The following is a 25380-nucleotide window of genomic DNA, read 5'->3' as shown; positions in this document are numbered from 1 at the left end:
ACCATTTCTCCTGCTTTCAGCCTTCCTTCATTGTGATTCTTTGTGTAGGGTTCAGTCTTCTTGGCCTTTCTTGTGTTCCCATTAGTATGTCTATTGCTTTGGACATTATTAGGAGACACAATCTCAGAGCAAACTCCCTGATACTTTGGCTCTTAAAATCTTTCTGCCAGTTCTTCATTATGTAGATTGAGCACTTTGTATTTATGTTTATGATATGCATCTTGGTTAATCCTATTTCTTAGCTACTGTGAATAGAGCAGCAACTAACACAAATGTACAACCATCTCTGTTGTAGGTTAGAGTCTTTTGAGTAAATTCCCAAGAGGGTTATAACTGGGTCATGTTTTTAGTTCTAAAAATATGTTCTATGTTTCAGAACTAAAAATGTGTTCTATGTTTAGTTTCTTTTAAAAACCCTATTTCCACAGTGGCTGTATTAGTTTGCCCTTCCACCAAGGTGAATAAGGGTTCTCCTTTCTCTGAATTCTCATCAGTATTTGTTGTCATTTGTTTGATCTCACTGAAGTTGAGAGTAAAGGCCACTGTAAGCTAGAAAGGGTAAGAAAGAAGAGGAGCAACATGAGCTGGGGTAACAAATCTGAAAATATGGTTTGATGTGAGAAATACATCCTAAATAGACTAAGGTGACAATTGTTTGTAACTTATTTTAGATACTGTACAAATTGGAATGGAACTCAATGGTTATAAGCACAAAGATGGTAAATTTTTAATCCTTATCATTCTGATGTGTTCATACACATTTTCAACATGTGTTGTTTAGTAACATGCATTGTTCCTATTGCATTGTACAAAAATCATTCATGTGTTAATTCTGATGCAGAGTATAATAGAAATTGTCAATTGCAATCACTTAGGGATGAGAAATCCATATGAAGTATCACTAGATTACTGTCTAAATATGGAAAATCACTGAACTTCTTTAACCAGTATTTAACCTTATTTGACACAGGAGTGTCTTAATAACCTTCTTGACCTCCTCATTTCTAAGGGTATAGATTAAAGGGTTCAACAGAGGTGTCACAAGGGTATAAAACACACTCACAATTTTGTCTATGGGGAAGGAGGTCATTGGTCTTACATACAAGTATGAGCAAGGTACAAAGAATAAGACAACAACAGTGACATGAGAGATACAGGTAGACAAGGCCTTCTGACGTCCTTCTGAACTGTGGTTCCTCAAGGAGTAAAGGATAACTACATAGGAAACAATAAGCATAGAGAAAATGAGTAAGCACATTGACCCACTGTTGGCAGCAATCAGGGGCCCTAGAGTATGAGTGTCAGTGCAGGCCAACTCCAGGAGTGGTATTAAATCACATATAAAGTGATTAATGGTATTGGGGCCACAGAAGGGTAATTGGGCTATAAATGTAGTCTGTATCATTCCATGAACTAATCCAACAATTCCAGCTGTTACCACCAAAGAAATACACATAGGTTGGTTCATGATGGTCATGTAGTGCAAGGGCTTGCAGATGGCTACATAGCGATCATAGGCCATGGAAATCAGCAAGATGACTTCAGCTCCTGCAAAAAAATGCTCAGCAAAAAGCTGAGTCATGCAGCCATTGAAGGATATACTACTCTTCTCAGATATCAAGTCATAGATCATTTTGGGTGCTATGGAAGAAGAGTACAAACCATCTGTGATGGACAAATAGGAGAGAAAAAAGTACATGGGCTTAGCCAGGACTGGGCTGATGAAGATGGTGACTGAGATGAGTATGTTACCTGCCAGTGTGATCAAATAGATTACTAAGCACACAATGAATAAGAGTTTCCGCAGATCTGGGTCTTGAGTCAAGCCCAGGAGGATGAATTCTGTGACATTGTTCATCATTTTCATCAGTTTAGTTCAGGCTGTGAGCATAGTTCATCTGAAAAGAAACCATAGTGTGTCTCAGTGATGGTATTTAAAATGAAACCCTGAAATGCTCCATCATCTTATTGCTTCTGGTCCCCGAGTTCTATGTAGCTGCACTTCTGCTCACATCTGCTGATATTATAACCTCCCATGAAGTTATAAAGAACAAAAGCAGGTTGCATTATTCCTAATGATTTTTCGTGGAATAGTGATAAGACCTTAGAAATACTACAAGAAACCTAACTGTCATTATAATTGATGACAAGGTTGATTTTCAAATTTTCTTCTAAAAAGTCCCTTAAATGTCTTATTTCATGTGTTTTTGGAGGGCAGATATCATAAAAATCAATTATTTTGAATTTTTGTTAGTCTATTTAAATAGATTTTTGATAAAAACACAGTATTTAATGAACAACAACTGGGCATTACACACTAAAAAGACAAGTGTTGCTGAACTTAAAGCTCTCACACTCTTTAACCTACAATTCTTCTCTTTTATATGAATGCATCTGCTCCTAGAAATAGTTATGTTGCTCTGGAGGGAGGTATCTTCTCTCTGGATGTCAACAAACTATATGAGTTATAGCTCATTGAATATACTGCATTCCAGAATCTCAGATTTTATTCCTGATTCTCTGTGGTAGTTTCTTTTCTTCATATCTGGATATTTATATGTATGTGAAACAAAATCTCCCTAAAGAAGCACCACAGTATTTCATCAATAAATTTTTCTTGTGGTTTCACTTTGATCAAATATAAGGTCATTTTCAGAATAGGTAAATTTATCCCCCTTAATCACATTTTACAACTAGAATTAAACTAGATATGAGGTCACTTTGAATTTATTATTGCTAATACACAAATGACAGGACTAGCTAAGTCACCATAATTTTTCTTTTAACAGTAAATTCACCCAAAATAAGATGAACTTCTAGTTTTCATTGCCAAGTTGAAGAAATATTGAGATTAGTGTAATATATTATTTTAAGTGAACTAGATGCAGGATTTCAAGTATCAATTAGTGTTGTTACTAATGAGTTGAGGTATTTTATACTTCTTTATCTTTTTCCCTAAGACCTACCCAAAATCATAACCAAAATCCCCCAAGCCTATCCCAGCTTCAAAAAATAAAATTCTGGATACATAATGTTTTAGCCCTAGAAGAGTGAGGAGAAGATGAAATGAGAAGAAACATATTTAATTTGGCTTAGTCCCAAAGTGTCTCCACTCTGTTCATGACGTCTATAGATAGTGGCAGTACAGTTAATCATTATCAGTACATTTAATTCACAAATCCTAATTTCAAAGTGACAGTGCAGAAATCATGGGAAGGGAAAAACTTCAAGTCATTGCAAACAACCAGCTAGAATCAATGCATTTAGCAATATGTAGACATTAACCACAACATCTTAGAAGTGATTTCAATCATTCTCAGCATCTCCTAGTTAAGTAAAAAATTACCTATATTATTTTTATGCTCTTGTGCCTAAATTTATTTTCACAACAAAATATAAAACTTCAAGTCCAACATAAACTGTAAAGTCTACTTCAGTGAGAACAAAGTGACTAAATCAAGTTAATCTGCTTGAATTTTGGGGAAAAAGATTCAGCTTTCACTTACTAGGTTATAGTTGGTTGGGGAGTCTCCTGTTTGTTGATTGATTGCAGTCATTGTTTCTTTCCCTCTAGGCACACCCAGGACAGTGTTCAGTAGACTCTAAATCAACACTGGAATTATTATTTTCCTAGACAATACTTTGAGACATTGTGATTTATTTATATTTTAGCCCTATTGTCAGCATTTACTTCAAAAAATTAACTATTTCAGTTAGGAACTTTTATGTTCCTGGGATTGAAAATGCACCTTCTTGGTTTCCTGTGACTGGTGGTATGAAAACACACACACACACACACACACACACACACACACACACACACCACTTTAATAGATTATATTCTTTCCAGATAACAATACTGACAATAAAGCACAATTATTTAAATCAGAAAACATTAGTCCATTCAACTTTAACATGTATAAGTCAGTAAAATCAAATTGGTTAGACTTTCCCCTTTGGGGCATGTTTTTTGCTTCCTAAGAGTCTATGAACAATGTGAAGAGAGAATTCCTATCATTTCTCAACTCTGGCTCCTCTTTAACTTCATCTCCTTTGAAACATACCAATATGGAGAGCAATTCCTCTTAAATCATCATCTTATTGACTTATATTCTGCTTCAGTCATCAACACAATGACCCTTTACTTAAATTCTTCCTTCCTTGAAGCTAAAGCAATACTTAAGTAGATTTGCACAATCTGGAGGGGCTGGTGATGTTTTGGCGTAGCAAGGACCCAGAGGATCGGTAATTGGCTCTTTTGAAATCTTTGCCAAGACCTTTTGCTTACTCCCACATACAGACATCATTAAGGAGTGTTCAGAAATGCATTTGGGTTGTGAACTGAGTTCAGATTCTTGTATTCTGGCAAGTATTCTAACAATGAACTTCATATAGTCCCTCTTTGTGTATGCTCTGTTTCACTTAGAGTAATGACTTTAATTCATTTATGTTGGATCATGTATTTAAATTTGATTCTTTTTTGAAACTAAAGCAGGTCACCATGAAAAAAAAAATCCCTGAACCAGGTCAGGTGGCTGCACTTATTAATTCTCCCAACATCTTACAGAACTATAATAGCAATTGTACTTCTTAAACTTTTCCACAAAATTGAGAAGAATACTTCAAAACTAATTTTATATGGCCAACATTTAATATGATACCTTAATTAAATAACCCCTCCCAATAAACACCAAACTTGGACTCCTGGATAAGATGACAGACTAAAGGTAACTCCTCAATGTGAGTCAATGAAAGAGAGTCAAAAACAAGGAAATAATAAGTATGAAACTGAAGAATTTTGGAAGTCAGTGAAAAAAGTGACATAATAACAAAGCAAAGCAGAATGAAATGAAACAAACCCACATGATTATGGAAAACTTGCCATGAGGGACAAGCGGAGGAATTTTGCTGTCAGTCCAGCTCAGCCATCTTGAGCCAAGAATAGAACCTGGAGCCAGCTCCTCAAGAGGCCAAAGAGGAAATTGCTCAGGATTCAGGCAATCCAATCCAGAGATTAAAAAGCCCTCAGTGGATCTTGGGAAAGAGCTGAATGAGGGATGTGTGGAGTTGGAGTAGAGAGGTTCCTAATACCTACAATCTCTTTTCTCTCACAGTCCAGAAGAGACAGTTATGGGATGTAGGCATCCAGGGGATGGTCTAGACTAAAAGAAGCTAGAATTCAGCAGGAACTGACCTCAGTTTGTGGATTTTAACCAAAGAGAACAGCCCTATGACTCATGGTTACATCACCAGAGTGAGACATAAGGGCTACATGGAAGCTTGTTTGGAATCTGGTGCAGTTTTGTTGGATAGACTAGGTATGTACATCTTTGTATTTCAAGAGTTTAATGTGTTTTAAAGTATAGGTTGTTAGAAACATCCCTCTTATGTGTGTGTTTTTCAAATCTACTATGCGATATTTTATGGATTTTTTCATATTTCTAGTCTATATACTTCCCCCCTCACTCATACTCTTCCCCTTTAATTGATGCCTTATTTCCATTCACTAGTTAAACAAACCATATTTTTTCCAACCAACCAGAACTTTCATACTTATGTTTGCAAATATTGCAGGGAGACAAGTCAGGAGCACAATTTCTTCTCCTGTAGTTAACACTGAGACTTTTGTCAAACCACCATAGTAATTACCGAAGTTAACTTTACTCCTGAACATATGCAAGTGAAGACAACCTACATGAGGAATTCACATAAAATCAAACAAAAACAGAAAGAAAAGAGGAAAATTTATAAATAACAAATCAAATAGAGTACAACTAAGACATACAAACAAAAAGCATAAGATAATACTTCATATGAAGACTCCACAAGCTAACACAAGAAAACAGAGATTATGAGAAAACTAAACTTGCAGGAAATAGTATCAGAGTACTTAACTAGGTTTTCTTTGTTGGCTAAAAATTTCACACATATATCCAATGCATTTTTGGCCATATACATCCCCTCTTTCATTCCTCTTGCTTTTCTTTCTCATCCCCACATATTTCCTATCTCCCTCTAGACTTAAAAAATAATCCACTAGATAAAACTAGTGCTGCCTATTCAAGTATATGTTTGGAGTCATCTACTTTGGAATGAGCAACTTCACAATTCCTCTTATACCTCCAAGAAAAATGACTCTTCCTCCATTAACATCTACTAATGACTTTAACTTATAAGTAATAGGTAGGGCATCAGGATCATGTCTTCATTCTATGCTTCTTATTGTGATGACCTTATGTTGGAATAGCCATGTCTTGGGTGAACAGCATGCCATGTCCAGAGGTGAGTCTTTACAGAATTCCTCTCCATATTCCAGCTCCTCAGAGCACTGTTTTTTGTTTGTTTGTTTGTTTCTTGTTTTTGTGCTGAGATCAAATAGAAGACCCGACTAAGCAGAGTAGGAACTAATCTAAGATGTGGAAAAGAAATGTATGACGTCAATTACTAACTACACATTAGATAAAAGACAGCATCTTCAACAGAGTTCTAGAAAAACTGGATATCTACATATAGAAGAATGAAACTAGATCTTCATCTCTTACCCTGAAGCCAAATCTACTTCAATGCATCAAGGACTTCAATGGAAGTTCTAAAACTCTCAAACTGCTGGAGAAAAAAGTAGGGAGTATGCCTTAAGATGTAAGTAAGGATTTTTTTACTAGGATCTCTCAGAAAATAAGGCAATCAACTGTCAAAGGGAACCACATGAAATAAAAAACCAAACTTTTATATGGCACTCTTTCTATTTTTATTTAATGTGGGGCTTATGTTAGTTTTTATTTTATTTTATCTTTTTTTGCCTACTTGAGACAGGCAGAATCATCTATTAAGAGGGAACTCAATTAAGATAATATTTCCATTAAATTGGCCTGCAGGCAGGTATGTCAGCATTTTCTTGATTAATGATTGATATAGGAGGGCCAAGGCCACTGTGGGTGGTGCTACTGCTGGGCAAGCATTCCTGGGTTATATGAAAAAAACAAGGTGAATGAGTCATGAGGAAAAGCCTAGTGAGTAGAATTCCTCCATGGTCTCCATCTTCAGTTTCTGTCTCCAGGGTCCTGCTTGACTTCCCTCAATGATGGATTGTGATGGAGAAATTAACCCCTTTCTTCACTTTCATTCATAGTGTTTATCACAGTAATAGAGAAACAAAATAAAACAGTAATTAAGATCTTTATTAGACCAATAAAACTAGAGAGATATATACGTGAAATAACAATTACAATAGCATATAATAATTTCTACAGTATTATATGTATTACTATATACATGGAATAGCAATGTATCATATACTCAGATGACAAGATACTATGTTTGAAAGATCCCACACAGTCTTGTATATTTAATAAGCATTTTCAGTAAAGTATAAGCCTACAAAACCAACTTTTAAACACACCAGCAATGAGCTTTCTGAGAAAGAAATCAGGAAAAAAATATTCTACTCATGATTCTTTAAGACTATCGTGGAGTAAACCTAACTAAGGTGGTGAAAATATTCACAAGAAAAACACCAAAACACTGAAGAAAGAAATACATTAAGACAATAAACAATGGAAAGACATTCTATTATCCTATATTGGCAGAATGTTTTGAAACTGACTATACTGAAGACTGGATGCAGGAGGCATGTTGTGGGTGGGACAGAGGGAGAGAGTAGTGAAAGAGATGTGTTGATAGGGGGCACCAGGGAAAACCCCAAGAACTGACAAGGAAATTAACAGCTAAGACTCCTAGCAATAGTAGAGAGGGTGCCTGAGCTGGCTATCTACTGTAATCAGATTGGTGACAACCCTAGTTGTCATCAGAGATATTCTATCCAGTAACTGATGGAAGCAGATGCAGAAATGCACAGCCACACACTGGGCTGAGTTCTGGGGTCTTGTTAAAGAAAGGGAGGAAGGATTGGACGATGGAGGGAGGTCATGACGGGGAACCCACAGAGACAGCTGACCTGAACTAGTGGGAGCTCATGGACTCTGGACCAACTGCTAGGGAGTCTCCATGGGGCCATCCTTGGCCCTCTGCATGTGTGTGGCAGTTGTATAGCTTGGTCTCTTTGTGAAGCTCTTAGAAATGAGCAAGGACCTGTCCCTGCTGTTTAGCTGGCTTTTGGGAACTTGTTCCCCATGCTGGATTACCTTGTCTGGCAGGCAAGGGGAGGAGTTTGGTCATGCCTCAATTTGATGTGCCATGCTTTGTTCAAACCCATGCGAAGTTTGCCCCTTTCTGAATGGAGATAGAGGAGGAGTGAGAAGGAGGTGGGTAGCTGAGAATAGGGGTATGGAGTGTGTGTGGGTGGGGTGAGGTGGAGGAGAGGAGGGGAGAATTATGCTCAATATGTAAAATAAATGAAAAAATGTTATTTAAATAAAAATTTTAAACATTTAAAAATTTAAAAATTAAAAAAATCTTCAAAAAAGAAATCAATCTATTTATTCAACCTGATCCATATCAAAATTTCAAAGACATTCATCACAAGACTAAAAAAAATCTTAAAATTCACATGCAGCATTAAAAGATCACAGAAAGTTCCAAAACTATAAGCAGATAGAACACAGTTAGAAACATTCTATTGCCTTACCTCAGACTAAATTACAGAGACATAGTGATAAAGACAGCATGATACTACCAAACCAAAGGCCACATAGAGAAATGGGATATAATAAAATGCTTAGCTGTGTACCATGTGAGCTACAATAATGACTGACCTAGCAAGACATGTCCACTGATGCAATAATATTATGAACATTGTGAGAATAACCAACAACTTTCTGATTGGACTTAATGCATGTGACACAAGGTGAAACCCATAACTGGGTTCATTATTGGGTATACAGTCTTTGGGTAGGCAGAACATGGACCCTAGAGGAGAACCTACTACTATTACTCTGTTGAATGGATGTACTATTGAACTGACTTCTAGTGACTTATTGTTATACCCATAGATGAATACAAGAATAAGAGACTATGGAATACTCACTGCTAAATGAAATTTTCGTACCACATCCCCTCCTCCCAAGGCTTGGGGATCATTGTAGAAGAGGGGATGGAAAGAGTGTAAGAGATATTGATAGCATGGTTGAGCAGTCTAAAGAAAGAGTGTAAGAGTCGAAGAGTGGATGAAAATCATAACTTCCTAAAATATATGAAGGTGAATCTAATGAAGCCTCCAAATAATGAGGAGACAGAGTCCCAACTGGCAATCTGTTGCCATCAAATGAAGCTTCTGGTACTAGGACTGGGTTATATACAATCCAATTGTTGACCAAAAGAGTCCCATGGAAATTTCCAAACAACCCAGGAAGTTGCCAAGCTAATATGCTACTTTTCACAACTGAGAGCAAGGCCCTATTGCTGAAGACAACACCCACACAACTCATCGAACATGAAGCGGTGGAAATAGTTCCTATAGAGATCCTTCACCCCGTGTTCTAATGTCTTTGGTATGGGAAGGTCCTCTTCAAGCTTCCAAAAATGAAGTGTAAACACAAAGCCAAACACAAAACCTTTGATCTTCAGTCTGTCCTGCCTTCAAAATATGCTAGGGCAATGGTGGCACAAAGCTTGAGGGAGGAACTGAACAGTGTTTGATTTGGCTTAAGGCACACTCCACAAGATGCACCCCATACTTGACACCATTTGAGTGATCAAGAACAAGAAACTAGATAGCCCTAGATAGGGTCAAACCAAATAGTACTGATCTGAATAAAAGCAACAATAAAATGACTTCTAATGACATTCTGCTATACTCACAAATCAGTGTCTTGTTCAGCTGTCATCAGAGAAGCTTCGTCCTGCAGTAAGACCCACAGGCAGAATTATTCACAGAGAGATTTGGGAACACACAGTTCTAAATGAGATATATCTATCGAATCCTTCCCCTCAGAGCTCAGGGACCCCACAGAAGAGGAGGCGGAAAAAGTGTAAGAGCCAGAGGGGATTGAGGACACCAGGGGAACAAGGCCCTTTAAATCAACTGAGCAAAGCTCATATGAATTCAAAGAGATGAAGCAGCAACCACAGGGCCTACATGGATCTACCTCAGGTCCTCTGTATATTTTAGTTTAATATTTTATAGGATGCCTTAATGAATGAATGAATGGGTGGGTTTCTCATTATTTTGTCTTCACTTGGGGATCTTTTCCCTGTCCAACTTTGATGCTATGGTTTCTGTTTATCTTATTATATTTTATTTTGTTATGTTCAAAATGTGTCCCATAGCCTTGCCAAGCTAATGCATTAAATTCAACATTCACATTATTGAAAAATATTTTGCAAAAGTATTAAATAAAAATAGTGAATGAAAACAGCATCTTCTGGAAACAGAATGACAGTTGCACATATGAACTCATAACAGTTTTGAAAGCATGCAAAAGACCTGAGCAACCAAGTTAGACCAAATCCCATCAAGAAGAGAGTAGTTATGTATGAAATATCATCCCTAGCTGAGGCACTGTTGGCAGTTTTTACCTGCTGGAGGAAGGAGCATAAGTTTTCTTTAAGTATTGTAGCCCCTGGTGAGTCAATCACGCTCCAGTGAAAGGTCACGCATCCAAAGATAGATAGGCAGCACAACTAAAATTGGTACAAAAAGGGATACAAAGCTGGTTGGGTAAGTAAATAGGGAGCAGACCTGGTAGGAGCTGTGGAGTGAATATGAGCAGTAAATATTGTATAAAGTTCTTGAAGACTAATAAAATATTATAAAAATACTAAGTAAGTGACAACAAATTCTGCCAAGGATGATAGCTGATTATTGGTGGGAGTGTGAACTAGTGTATGAAATTGTAAAAAAAAAATAGAGACAAAAATGTTTTTAGACTTCCCAAGTTAAATCCTTTGATGTAATTACAGATACTGATTTAGAAAAGCACATCATGAATGTTTACATGGAAGCCTGTACAAATATATCCACCATGTAATTGTTTTGTAGTAAAGTAGGTAAAAAGCAATGCATGGCAAATACAGCAGATTACTTTGCAATGAGAAAATTAAATCAAATCTGTAACCATCAATAGAGATTGAGATGGAAAACTTAAGTGAAAAGGTAGGTTAAACAATGATATGTTTGACAGGTTGAACAAATGCACATTTGTAATCCCAGCATTCATGAATGGAGGCAGGGAAACATTGAACCTGAGGCCAGCGGAAGTGACACAGCCACATCCTGTCTCAAAATTAAAACAAAAATGAAGAAACCAAAAGTCACAAAATATGGTTTGGGAAATTATATTTGCAAAAGAAAAGATTTATCTAGTGTTGTATGACTTTTTCTGGGAAGACTTGGGTAAACATCTGGTCAACCCAGACAGGGCACCATCATGACCAACAGAACAGTCCCATTAGGTTCAGTCTGGCATGCCAATGGGTCTATTGGGTCATATAGGAGCATTGTTGACTCAAAGACAACTAACTGTGTCACTTAAAATCCCACCTCGGCATGTGTGGAGCTCCCTGAATGACTTGCAGGTAGCTCAGTCACTTGGAGACTGTCCTCTTCCCTGAAGTGTTGTTTGTCTATAGAACTTTGGGAGAAGTCCTGTGAACTTAGCAAATTTCAGGGATTTATTGATACTGATTTTGTTTACTTTCTGAGGCATGTAAGTTTTACTTAGAGCCTTAAGTAGCATTCCTCCAGGAATGAATATTTTAATTTACAGAAAATATCTTCACAGCAGGATCTTTTTATTTTACTCTTTGTTAAAAATATTTTTCAGGGCCTGAATTGGTGATGAACATAGATGTTTCTCCCCCACCTTTGGGTCTGCAAGGGTCATAATCAACCAGGAACCTTCCCAGGTGATCAGGTAGCCCCCATACCAAGTACTGCCCAAGGTCTCTAGGCCTGGGAATGGGAGAGAGGAAAGGCAACAGCTCCACCATTCATTGTGGCTGGAGACAGCAGTACTCAACTGCTTGCCACCTGTGATCCAACTAAGAGCCCTGGTATGGGTAGTTTGGCACCATTGTAGTAAGAGAGAATAGGTGGAGAGAGAGAGAGGTAGAATGGTTTGTGGACTGGGGAGAGAGGCAGATCAGGATGCGAGAGTGTTGAGGAATGGGCTGATGTGAATGACCAGATGACTGCCTAAGTCCAGGGAGATGTCTGAGCCTGGGCTATGACCAAGAGCCAGATCTTGATCTGGAGCCCTAGAGTAGCCATGGGGGCCTTTCTGTGTTGATATCTGTGGCTCTTATCCTCATTGGGGCCATGCTGGTCTGGATGGCCTATGCTGCTACCTGGATCATGATGACATCTTGGCCTGGGCTGTATTTATGCATGTGTTGCTACCCAAGGCCACATAGATGCCCAGGGTCTGTGGCCATGAGGGCATCCAAGGGCCATGCTGCTACCAGGTACATCCTGATTTGAGTGGCCTGCACTATTATACAGGGCCATGGTGTCATCAGGGTCAGGAGTGCTACAGAGGGCCATTTCTGGGTCCATGGGGTTACAGCAGTCAGGGTCTGAGTTGATGCCCTAGACTACTGTTGTCACCAAGGACCATGTAGATGACCAGGGTCTGGTCAGCCATCTTGAACTATGTCAGTGTCTCAGGACAATGCTGTGCCATGGGCCATGCTGCTCCGGGGGGCCAGTGCTGCCACCCGGAGCCATGGAGATGCCTGGGCGTAGGCTGCTGTGGAGGGTCCTGCTGCAGCTCAGGTCTGTGCTGATGTTCATGGCCTGCGTTAGCAAAGGGGTCATTGGAACCACGCTGTGCTGAGCCAGCCCCACCTTTCAATGTCCCTGGGATGGCTGGTTCTGCCCCTTGATGGATACTGTGTCAGGAGAGCTGGCTCTGCCCCCTCAGGAGAGTGCTCACCCTCACACTTGAGAAAGATGGATCTACCCCTCACTATAGCCGAGCACCTCTCCTGGGAAACACACTAGAGCTGACCCTGTGGTCAGGGATGCTGGCAAGTCAAGGGTATGGGGGAGGAGAGCTAACCCTGCCGTCCCCCTTTGTCTTTCATGTGGTGGCATGGATGAGGGAAAAATGCCTTCCTCCCTTCACCCATTACCACCTGTGGCAGATGAGAGCTGGTCCTGGGGTCACATGAAAGAGCTAACTTTGACCTTCACCAGCTACAGTGCATGAGAAAGCAGACTCTGCTTCCCATCTGGGTGGCACACTAGGCCTGATCCTGTTGTCGGGACCCAGGTGAGTTAGACCTGAGGGCGTGAGAGCAACAGAGCTGACCACCAACCTCCATCTCTAGTAGTTGTGAAGGAAGGATGTCCCTGCCCTCTGCCTCTTGCTATCTGTGGCAGGCAAGAAAGCTAGCTGGTCTCTGTGTCACGAGAGTGTGAGAAGAAGCCCTGCCCTATACCAACTGTAGCCAGCACACAGGAGAACTGACCCTGCACCCAACCTGGGCAGCACACTAAACAGAGCTTACTCTGTTGTTGGGTGTGCAGGTAAGGAAGCCCTGAGGGTTTGATGACCCCAATCCCCTTTATGCCCCCTACAGCAATCAGGAGAGAGGGCCCTGTACGCATTGCCCGAACAAAATAATAAAGCTGATGATAATGAATGAGGGCCCAAGAGCAGGAAAACTGGTCCATCTTCTTCCTGTAGGCTGCTTTGGGTGAGCTAGCTGAGGCAGTGCTGTAGAGCTCATCTGGGTAGTGAGGATGAGGGAAAGCTAGGAACTGACCAACCCAGCAACCACCCAGGCCTAGAACCAGGGCTATGAGTTGGCCCACCCCAACATCCACCTCATCTATGAACTGTTGGAGCATGTGAAGGGGAGGAACTGACAGATCCAAAACAGCAGGATCTACATGACTCAGGACAGCAACAGGGTAGCCAAGAGGAGCCCCAGAGCAAGTACGGATGAATGGACTAAAGGGCAAACTGTGTGCCCAACGGGCCACACTACAGCGTGCACAACAAGATTCTGCTTTTTTATTGTTTGGTTTTGTTTTGTTTTTGGCTTTTCTTTTAAATTTGGTGTTATTTTGTGGGAGAGGTTGCAAGGGCAGAGGGTTGATTTGAAGGGATAGGGAGATAAATGGGATCAGAATGAATGATATGAAATTTATAAAGAATCAATAAAAGTAAAAAAAGAAAAATATTTTCTTATATAATATATTCTCATCACAAGTTTTTTCTCCCCCACCTACCAGAGCCTCCTCACCTCCCCACCCATCCAACTCCATACCTTTTTTGTCTTTCTTTAGGAAACAAACTGGCAAATAAAAAGGAAAACAAACTAGAATTAAAAAGCATACACATACACACGCACAATTGGAAACCATTATATATTAGCAAAAGACCAGTAGGATAAAATTATTTCCCAAAGGAATATGAGATGAAAAATATAAATCTATGAAGCACCACTGAGTTTTTGGTGTTGGGCATCTAGTGCTAGGCATGGAGCCTACCCTTAGGAGTGGTTTATATACCCAGTGAAACTCCATTGGAGAAAACTGATTTTTCCTTTGCAAGAAGTAGTTAAATAGAGAGAGTTTGTTTTGGTTAGAGATGGGAGCTCATGTCCACCTTTCCTTCTCAGTGCTGACTTGAAACCTGTATGCTGCCACATTCCATGAGTTTAGATGTGCATTAATCCTGCTGCATATAAGACACCATTTCCTTGGTGTAGTGTCCTCTGGCTCTTACATTCCTTTTGCCTCCTCTTTTGCATAGCTGAGCCCTGAGGGACAGCTTTGATGAGGACTTCTCCTTTAAAACTGAGTGTTCCAAAGTTTCTTGTCCTCTGCATGTTGTCCAGTTGTGGGTCTCTGTATAAGGTCCCATCTAATGCTAGAAGAAGATTTGCTGATGATAGCTGGGAGAGGCACTGATCTAGGAATACAATATAATGCCAGTAAGAGCAATTTTATTGATGGGTTACTTTAGCAGAACAATAGTATTTGGTTTTCCCATAGGCCAGTGGCCTATCCGGTTTCAGGTTTTTGGACACAGTAGCATCTTAAACTTAGAAATGGGATTGGTGAAGAACTTCTTATCTGTTAGGAACCTGCCTATTGACCCATGGAGAATCCTTTCTAAGTTCATAACTCACTGTGATAATGTTCTTGTTTGTAGTTTGATACTGTTTGTGATATAATTAGAAGTGAGCCAAGGCCAGGATGTAAGTTTCTTCCCCTGCAGTCCTGCCTAGAGCAGGACAGTAGTTGTTTGCTATGACTCTTCCATTAAGAGTGGCAGCCCCAGCATCTATTACCCTCTGCTGATATCCCTGAAGCTTGTCCACAGTTTGAGCAACTTTCACAATTTCTAACTGATACACTTCTTCTGTGTAAATAATTTGTTTCCTGCTATGTAAGGAATATGGAAACCTACTTCCTTTTACTGAAGAATTGGGAAAGATGAATCAGGTAGAGAGTAGAGCAGCTGGCACGCATTCACAGCACTAATTAGTGCTGGAGATAAGATGACATATAAGACCAATCACATTTTCTTTCACTCAAGACAGTTTCCTCAACTCTTTAAAAAAGAGTTTTACTATTTGTTTTAAAGTGTTTGTATGTGTCTGTGTGTGTGTGTGTGTGTGTGAAAATGATGTAGAGATGCTCCCTCTGTATTTGTGTGCAGTGAAAATTATTCTACTGCTTTAGTAGAGCATTTGTAACTCTCTCTTGCTTAGGAAGATAGAAAGTACACTTGGTGTACATTTTTTGAAGACTTGTCCCACCTTCTATACTACTTTCATATACAGTTGTCTTCCTTTTAAAATATAACCTCATTTAAAACACAACCTGCAGTGCAGAACATGAAAGGTAGCAAGCATGTTGGTGTTGATCTACTTCAAACCTACAATAGAACTGCAGTTCTTGTTTCTTTTCTTGTTGCATGAAAAATAAATGACCCAGAGACACATGTTGTGGTTCAAACTTCAAACTGAAGAACAGAAAAAGAAAAGTAGCGGGGTCACTAGCTCTTACCACTACCTCAGGCTGAATGGGCTGATTCTGATGCCTCTCCTCAGTGTGGTTGGAGAATCCTGAGACTGAATGTATTCCTATTGTCATTGTGGCTGGAAAAAGAATGCTTGATACTGACTACGGAAGAATCTGCCCCTATTCTTATACCTCTCTAGGGTTGGGAATTAAGGCATGTGATCCCATGTGCTGAGATCTTCTTTGTGTGAGCTGTTTCTCTTTAGGACTGGATCATTCTTGTGTAGATCTGGGCGGTCTTGGATCACAGAGATCCATCTATCTCTTAATCCTGAGTCCTAGGATTAAATGTGTATAACACCACCTCCTAGCTTCTGACTGCTTGGAATAAAGGTGTATGCCTGGATTCTCTGGCTTATGGCTGACTTTGCTTTCTGACTCCTCAGGCAATCTTTAATAAATCATCAATAATTTATTACCACATTTTCTCTTCATAATTATTCTCTTAACAATAATATTAAAATTTGTGCTTTATGAAATCATTGGTATAATGGTATTATACAAGTGAGATAGACATTATATTTATTTTTCTTCTTACTTTAATGAAATTGAGTAATATAGGGGTTCTGAAAATACTATGAGCTACAACCGTTCATTCTGAGCTTTAATGTAAATCCAGATCTCTTATACATACTTCTAATGTGAATTGATATTTCTGTCAGTAGAATGGATTAAGAAAATGCAATGTGCTTCAGCAATAATACTGTTGAGACTCCATGGGTGTGTCACTCCTTCTATGTCTAGTGTCATTATCTTGCAGTAGGCATCCTAGTCTTTTGACTCTTGCAAAGTTCTTGTCCACTCTTTTGAAATGTCCTCTGAGATTTACGTATAGGGATTGCATTTCAGATGTACTATTTGGGCAGGTTACCACTTGACCACTTATTGTCTGTATTTTGACACGGCGTGGATCCCTGTAATAGTCTTCATCTGCTGCAAAAAGGAAAGCTACATTTATCATATATATTGTCTACATGCTTTGTCACATTGTACTCCATTCAGAGATACAATTGCTATTCAAATAAAATTTGAATACAGAGGAACAGCAGATCTTGGGAAGAGGAGAGGTGGTGGGAACTGGGAGGAGTGGAGGGAGGGGAGGGGGAAGTCGGGATGTATAGTATGAGAGAACAAAAACAATTGAAAAGAAAATTCGGTACAAATAAAATGTAATTCACCATCATTATTTTAGCCATTTAAAAAGGAGAACAAATGTCCCTGAAACAGCACTAGACATTTTAAAACACAAATCACCAGGCTTATGTATCATCAGCTTTTCACATTTGACCCCAGAGTTTCTTCATAACCTTTTTTACCTCTTCATTTCTGAGGGTATAGATTAAAGGGTTCAACATAGGCATCACCAGAGTGAAAAACACTGTCACAGCTTTGTCAGTGGGGAAGGAGGTCATGGGCCTTAGGTACAGGTATGAACAAGGTACAAAGAATAAGACAACAACAGTGACATGAGAAGCACAGGTAGACAGGGCTTTGCGACATCCTTCTGAACTGTGATTCCTCAGGGAGTAAGGGATTATCACATATGAAACAACCAGCATAGAGAAAATGAGTAAACACAGTAACCCATTGTTGGCAACAATCAGTGGCCCTAGAGTGTGGGTGTCAGTGCAGGCCAACTCCAGGGGTGGCATTAAATCACACATGAAGTGGTCAATGATATTTGGGCCCTAGAATGGTAACTGGGCCATAATTAAATTCTGTATTCCTCCATGGATGAATCCCAGGACTACAGCAGCACCCACCAAGAATGCACACACAGGTCGACTCATGAGGGTCACATAGTGCAAGTGGGCTTGCAGATGGCTACGTAGCGAACACAGGCCATGGAAATCAGCAAGATGATTTCAACTGCACCAAAAAAATGTTCAGCAAAAAGCTGAGTCATGCAGCCATTGAAGGATATGCTACTCTCCTCAAACATCAAATCATAGATCATTTTGGGTGCTATGGGAGAAAAGTACAAACCATCTGTGATAGACAAGTAGGAGAGAAAAAAGTACATGGGCGTAGCCAGGACTGGGCTGATGAAGATGGTGACTGAGATGAGCATGTTACCTGCCAGTGTGATCAAATAGATTACTAAGCACACAATGAATAAGAGTTTCTGCAGACCTGGGTTTGAGTCAAGCCCAGGAGGATAAATTCTGTGATATTGTTAATCTATTCCCATGATTTGGTTCAAGGTGTATGCATATGCTCATCTGAAAAATAAAGATAGAATGTGTGATATTATTTAAAATTCTAAACTAAAATATTTTGTGATCTCACTGTTGTAATTGATGAAATAACACAGCTACAATTTGCTGCACTTAAGATCACTTTGCAGACAATTTTGAAGATTAGAAGTCGTTTAGCTTCGTACTAATACTTTGTTGTAACACCACAAAAAAGCAAAGTCTTATTAAGGGTGTTGGCTGAATGTTAACTGTCACTGCCCCACTTTTTTTAAATCCTGAAAAGTCTGTGGATGCAGTCGGCATGAAATTCATTGGGACACTAAAGAACTAAAACCTGAAAGAAGCCAGGCTGGATGCAAGGCTCCTGTGTTCTGTGTGTGTGACTCCTCTGTACCACATGCTGTGCATGAACCAGGGGACAGGAACATAACTGCAGGGAGAGAGAATACTTTATTTACAGCTCATTCAGTATAATTAATTCTAGGACAGAAGGTTTTATGTCAGATTCTCCAATGGCCCCTCCCTTCTTGATTCTTCCTTTTGTATCTTTGGATGTATACATGCAAAGGCTCCAAAGTCCTTCTAAGGCCTCGCAGTATTTTATAAATTTTCCTGAAAGTTGAACTATTTCTTCATTTAGGATTATGTTCAGAGTTGTATAAGATGAGGGAACCTATGAGAGGGCTGGCTAAGAAAAATATACTCTCCGTTTTTGGTGTGTATCCAGTCAAAATAGATGAATTTACTGGTGGAAATGTTGAATCCATACATAAATGCTTTCTTTCAGTTTCTCTATTTGTACTTTCACTAACATGTCAGTGTTTTTATAAAAGAGGGGAGATTTTGTTCTTTTTCTTCCCCTTTCTGCCTTTTCCGCAACACCTGTAAGAAAACAAATGGCATAATATTCTTCCCATAATATCCACATTCTGGATAGAGAGGTCAGCACATCAAGATCCCTCAATACAGGTGAGGAAAATATGCTTGGCTTTTAGGGTGGGTTAGTCCCTGAGTATTTCCTTTTATTCATTGGACCTGTTCATGGCGACTATGTAGTTCATCATTCACATTGTACTTAACTTAAAATTCTAACTTCAACGTAGCAGTCTGGAAATCGAAAAAGGTGAAAAGCCCTCAGGCTGTTACACAGAGGACTTCAGAATCAGTGCATTTAGTGAGACTACTGGACATAGCAGTTTAAAAGTGACTTCAACCACTCTCAATATCAACTCATACAGAGTTTCCTACAGATTATTTCACGAGTTCATTTTCATAACAAAACATTACACTTTGAATGCAGTATAAGAATAAGAGGTCCACTTCAGTTAGAACATATTGTTCAAATCAGGTGAAACAGCTTAAAGTATTTAATGATGCAATATAGTTTTCACCAACCTGGGTGTAGTGGAATGTAGAGATGGCCCTGTTTGTAGTCTACTGCAGTCATTGTTTCTTCTCCTCTGGACACATGTAGCACAACTTTCCACAAACACTGTGAGCTGACATTGCTCTGTACAGTTCTCCATTGTGGATATTTTCATTTCCATTTTCACTTAAAATTTACTCTGAAATGGACTATTTTAGCCAGGACAGTTTGACAGTTCTAGGGATTAATTCCTATGAAATTTGTGACTTTCCTGAGATATACTTGTAGTCATATATATTTTCATATATACAAAATATGCTTTAAATTAAAAGCAAATAAATAAATAAAATAAAAACTAACATCTGAAAGCAGAAAGCATTTGTGTATTCAACTATAAAATGTGTAAGTAAATATAAACAGCTACCATTTTGGTCAACGCTTTAGCTTCCTAGTTGCCCATTAAAATTTTTGTTCAGAGAGAATTTCTTTTATTCCTAACTTGTTTTCTTTTAACTTACCTCTGTAGAAACTCACTGACACCGAGTTGTATCTCTTGAACAAATATTGTTACCACCTCTCTACACTGGCTCACAAAGCAATGATTTGTGACTCCTTCTCTCTTGATTTGAAACAACGGGTTAAATAGACGTTCAGAAAGAATGTAGGATCTGGTAGTGCAATGATTTGCGACTCCTTCTCTCTTGATTTGAAACAACGGGTTAAATAGACGTTCAGAAAGAATGTAGGATCTGGTAGTGCAATGATTTGCGACTCCTTCTCTCTTGATTTGAAACAACGGGTTAAATAGACGTTCAGAAAGAATGTAGGATCTGGTAGTGCAATGATTTGCGACTCCTTCTCTCTTGATTTGAAACAACGGGTTAAATAGACGTTCAGAAAGAATGTAGGATCTGGTAGTGCTTTGGCCTCTCAAGTACCCAAAGGACTGATAATTATTTCTGTTGAACTCTCTGACAAGACCTTCTGCCAAGGTCTTCTGCATACCCCCTCTTGGTGCCTGTAAACTTCTTTAGCAGTTAGTTATTTTAGGAATTCATTTGGGCTGGGGATAAATAGGTATGTGCACTGCAGTTTAGGATAAGTCTTGGGTGCTATACTTTTGAAAATTTTCATAAACACTTCTTTTGCTAATTGTAGTTTTGTTGATTTTGTCCCAGTATATGGAATAGTTTTAAGTGTTTTTTAGAATTCAGAGGATGGATATCTCTCTAAAAATATGACTAGTCTGAAGGACATTGTCACTTAAAGCTTGAAATGACAGTATTAGACATTGGAGATGGTGACATGTTCATTAATGGACAGTTTAGTTTATTCAAAGGGATGATGCAGGATCCTTAGATACTGATGGAGATGTCTTCTGTACATATGTTTCTCTTATTGATGAATAAAACACTGTGGCCAGTAAGGCAGGAAGACAGGCGGGATTAGAGGGAGAATTCTGGGAAAGGGAAGCAGATAGACATGAAGAGTCATGATGCTTCTGGAGGAGTAACACTATGCCAGGCATTACCAGGTAAGCCACAGCATCGTGGCAATATATAAATTAATAGAAAAGGGTTAATAATTAAGATAGAGCTAACCAATAGGAAGCCCTAGTCATCAGCCAACAGGTTCATACTTAATATAAGTCTGTGGGTGTTCATTTGGAGCTGACATGGCTTTGGGACCATGCTGGTAGGAAAGAGTTACCATAACAAGCTACCATAGACAGGTCAGGAATTTTATAAAGTCAGAGACATCATTGTCCTTCAGTGTGATTGCCTACCTCACACATTGTCTTGTGTGAATGTTGGGCATGGATACACACACACACACACACACACACACACACACACACCAGAAAGAAAACCGATTTTTTTCTTTATCCCCCCCTGAGTCTCCCCCCCTTTTTTGTGCTATGTCTCCTCCTTGTGGAAGAAAAATGATTCTTAGAATTTGGTGCCATCGACAAAATCAAGCACCCCTTCATGATAAAGGTCCTAGAGAAATCAGGGATAACAGGAATGTACCTGAATATAATAAAAGCAATATACAGTAAACCAACAGCTAACATCAAACTAAATGGAGAGAAACTCAAAGCAATTCCTCTAAAATCAGGAACAAGACAAGGCTGTCCACTCTCTCCATATCTCTTCAATATTGTACTTGAAGTTCTAGCTACAGCAATAAGACAACAAAAGGAGATAAAGGGGATACAAATAGGAAAAGAAGAAGTCAAACTTTCACTATTTGCAGATGATATGATAGTTTACATAACTGACCCAAAAAACTCTACCAGGGAACTCTTGCAGCTGATAAACACCTTCAGCAATGTGGCAGGATACAAGGTAAACTCAAAAAAATCAGTGGCTCTATTATATACAGATGATGAAGTGACTGAGAATGAAATCAGAGAAACATCACACTTTACAATAGACAAAAACAACATCAAATATCTGGGGATAATGTTAACCAAGGAAATTAAAGACCTGTATATCAAGAACTTTGTGTCTTTAAAGAAAGAAATCAAAGAAGATAGCAGAAAATGGAAAGATCTCCCATGCTCTTGGATTGGTAGGATCAACATAATAAAAATGGCAATCTTGCCAAAAGCAGTCTACAGATTCAATGCAATCCCTATCAAAATTCCATCACAATTCTTCAAGGACCTGGAAAGAACATTAATCAACTTTATATGGAAAAACAAAAGGCCCAGGATAGCTAAAACATCCCTATACAATAAAGGAACTTCAGGAGGCATCACCATACCTGACTTCAAGCTCTATTATAGAGCTATAGTCCTGAAAATAGCTTGGTATTGGCACAAAAATAGGCAGGTAGACCAATGGAACCGAATCAAAAGCTCTAATTTTAACCCACACACCTATGAACACTTGATTTTTGACAAAGAAGCTAAAATTGTACAATGGAAAAAAGAAAGCATCTTCAACAAATGGTGCTGGCATAACTGGGTACTGGTATGCAGAAGACTACAGATAGATCCATGTTTATCGCCTTGTACAAAACTTAAGTCCAAATGGATCAAAGATCTCAACATAAATCCAGCCACACTGAAACTTTTAGAAGAGAAAGTGGGAGATACTCTTCAACGAGTTGGTACAGGAGACCACTTCCTAAACATAACACCAGTGGCACAGGCACTGAGATCGACAATTAACAAATGGGACCTTCTGAAACCAAAAAGCTTCTGTAAGGCAAAGGACACAGTCAAAAAGACAAAAAGGCAGGCCACAGAATGGGAAAAGATATTCACTAACCCTACATCTGACAGAGGGCTAATCTCCAAAATTTACAAAGAACTCAAGAAACAAGTCTCCAAAACACCAAAGGATCCAATTAAAAGGTCTAGATAGAGAATTCTCAGTAGAGGAGGCTAAAATGGCTAAGAGACACTTAAGAAAGTGCTCAACATCCTTAGCCATCAGGGAAATGCAAATCAAAACAACTCTGAGATACCATCTTACTCCTGTCACAATGGCTAAAATCAAAAACACCAAAGACAATTTATGCTGGAGAGTATGTGGAGAGAGAGGAACACTCCTCCACTGCTGGTGGGAGTGCCGACTCATACAGCCTCTTTGGAAATCAGTATGGAGATTCCTCAGGAAAATGGGAATTAATCTACCACAAGACCCAGCAATTCCAGTCTTAGGCATATATCCAAATGAGGCAAGTTTATACAACAAGGGCATCTGCTCCACTATGTTCATAGCAGCATTATTTATAATAGCCAGAACCTGGAAGCAACCTAGATGCCCCTCAACTGAAGAGTGGATAGAGAAAATGTGGTACATTTACACAATGGAGTATTACTCAGCAGAAAAAAATAATGGAATCTTGAAATTCGCAGGGAAATGGATAGCACTGGAAGAAACCATCCTGAGTGAGGTAACCCAGTCGCAAAAAGACAAACATGGTATGTACTCACTCATATATGGATTTTAGACATGGATCAGGATAGTGCCAGTTTGCACTTCCACTGATAGAGAGTCTGGGAAACAGGAAAGAACCTAAAAGATATGCATATATGCATAGTACCCAAGAGAAGAGGATGGAGACAAGATCCTCTGAATGGATGGGGAACACGGCGAGGAGTGGGGGGGGAGTGGGACCTGGGAAGAAGAGCGGGGGTGAAGAGGAAGAGAGTTGGTCATGGGGGAAAAGGAAGTTGAGGGGGTGGGGGTAGAATAGGGGGAAGAGGGAATCATAGGATCGAATACAGATCAGGCACCAGAGTGACCTCGAGTGATCTAAAGGGATAACACCAATTGGCAAGCTAAGCAATAGTGGAGAGACCACCTCGAATGCCCATTCCTGATAATGAACTTGATGTCTATAACCATCCGGGAGCCTTCATCCTGTGACTGATGGAAGCAGAGGCAAACACACAATTAATCACTGGACTGAACCCAAGGAACCCAGTGACAGAGAGAGAGGAGTGATGAGCAAATCGGCAAAGAATGGGCTGGCAAAACCACCAGAGACAGCTGATCTGAACAGGGGAGAGCTCTTGGATCCTAGACTGACAGTGAGGAGGCCAGTATGGGACTGATCTGGACCCCCCCAAATGTGAGTGTCAGCGAGAAGGCCTGGGCAACCTATGGGGCCCTGAGCTGTGGATCAGTGTCTATCCCTGGTATACAAACAGTCTTCGTGTGCCTATAGCACAAAGAGGGATGCTCTCTCAGCCTGGACTCTTAGGGGGAGTGCCTGGACCCTACCCAGAGTAAAATGACAGACTCTGATATCCCCTATGTGGAAGGATTTGGCAATAGGGTGGGAGGGTAGGGGGCAAGGGGAGTGGGGGAGGAGGGGAGGGAGAGGGAACTGGGATTGACATGTAAAACAAGCTATTTAAAATAAAAAAAATTGAAAAAAAAAGAATTTGGTGCCATCTTCTCAATAAGTAGGTGTTGAGAAAGTCATATACATTCAGGGACTAATGTATAAATACATGCAGAATCTTCTATCTCTCATGTCATATTCAACATTTTTTGCCTTTGTTTAACATAATTCTTAGTCATGGACCGCTCTGTATTTAGCAAATTTAAAGGTAAAGTTTAGTGGCTGTGGTAGTACAAATAAAAATGGCCACCATAGTCCCCCAGAGGGAGTGACGCTATTAGGCTGTGTGGCCTTGTTGGAGGAACTAGTGTTACTAGGGGTGGGCTTTAAGGATTCAGGTGCTCAAGACAGGCTCATTGTGTCATTCTCTTCCTGCTGTCTGTGGATCCAGATATAGAGCTCTCAGCTACCTCTTCAGCACCACGTGCTGCCATGCTTCTTGCCATGACAATAGTGAACTAAACCTTTCTACTGTAAGCCAGCACTGATTAAAGGTTTTTCTTTATAAGAGTTCCCATGGTCATGGTGTCTCTCCACAGCAATAAAATCCTAACTAAGATAGTGGCATTACACATATTCACATTATTGTAAACCAGTTTCCTCATCAATACCTAGGAAAACTTTTGTTGTTTCCAAACTATATTTCTTAATTATGAAAACTATTTATTATTCTTTTTTTCTAAGTTTCTGGTAACACTTTTTTCTAACTTCTGGTAAGTACTACTTTCTGTCTCATAATTTTTACTAGTGTAGTTGACTCTCACAGGTAAAACAGGGCAGTATCTGCCCTTTCACAACAATGCCTCTTTATAGAGTACCAGGAATTGAATTCGGGACCTTGCAAATGCCAGGTAAGTGTTCTAGCCTCAAGTTTCATACACAACGCTTTTGGGTAAAGGCTTCATATACATAATCATTCCAGCTCATAAAGCAACAGCATTGCCATTTGTTTTACAGTGTTATGCGAATGACAGAATAAGGTGACTTGTAAAACAACTCAGAGAAAAGCTGAC

The 25380-nt window shown here is 39.4% G+C and overlaps 1 protein-coding gene and 1 pseudogene across 1 annotated transcript; both read right to left on the bottom strand.

Moving 5' to 3' along the window:
* Positions 1-738: 738 nt before the first annotated feature.
* On the bottom strand, positions 739-3596 carry LOC101829387 (olfactory receptor 4C45). Its single transcript, XM_005064969.4, has 2 exons — positions 3507-3596; positions 739-1898 (listed from the first exon to the last, which is right to left on the bottom strand). Exon 2 carries the CDS (start codon positions 1865-1867, stop codon positions 941-943), a length of 927 nt encoding a protein of 308 aa, XP_005065026.1. The 5' UTR covers positions 1868-1898; positions 3507-3596; the 3' UTR covers positions 739-940.
* A 13618-nt stretch (positions 3597-17214) lies between these two features.
* LOC101824307 lies at positions 17215-25103 on the bottom strand (annotated as a pseudogene).
* Positions 25104-25380: the final 277 nt, after the last annotated feature.

The sequence above is a fragment of the Mesocricetus auratus genome, unplaced genomic scaffold (genome assembly GCF_017639785.1).
Source record: "Mesocricetus auratus isolate SY011 unplaced genomic scaffold, BCM_Maur_2.0 Super-Scaffold_100004, whole genome shotgun sequence".
NCBI lineage: Eukaryota > Metazoa > Chordata > Mammalia > Rodentia > Cricetidae > Mesocricetus > Mesocricetus auratus.
The sequence above is the reverse complement of the archived record's forward strand: the minus strand, read 5'-3'. Positions and strand labels throughout refer to the sequence as shown.

Bases quoted from the DNA above. Each gene is read 5' to 3' on its own strand.
- LOC101829387 (XM_005064969.4), bottom strand. From the start codon at position 1,867: ATGAAAATGATGAACAATGTCACAGAATTCATCCTCCTGGGCTTGACT.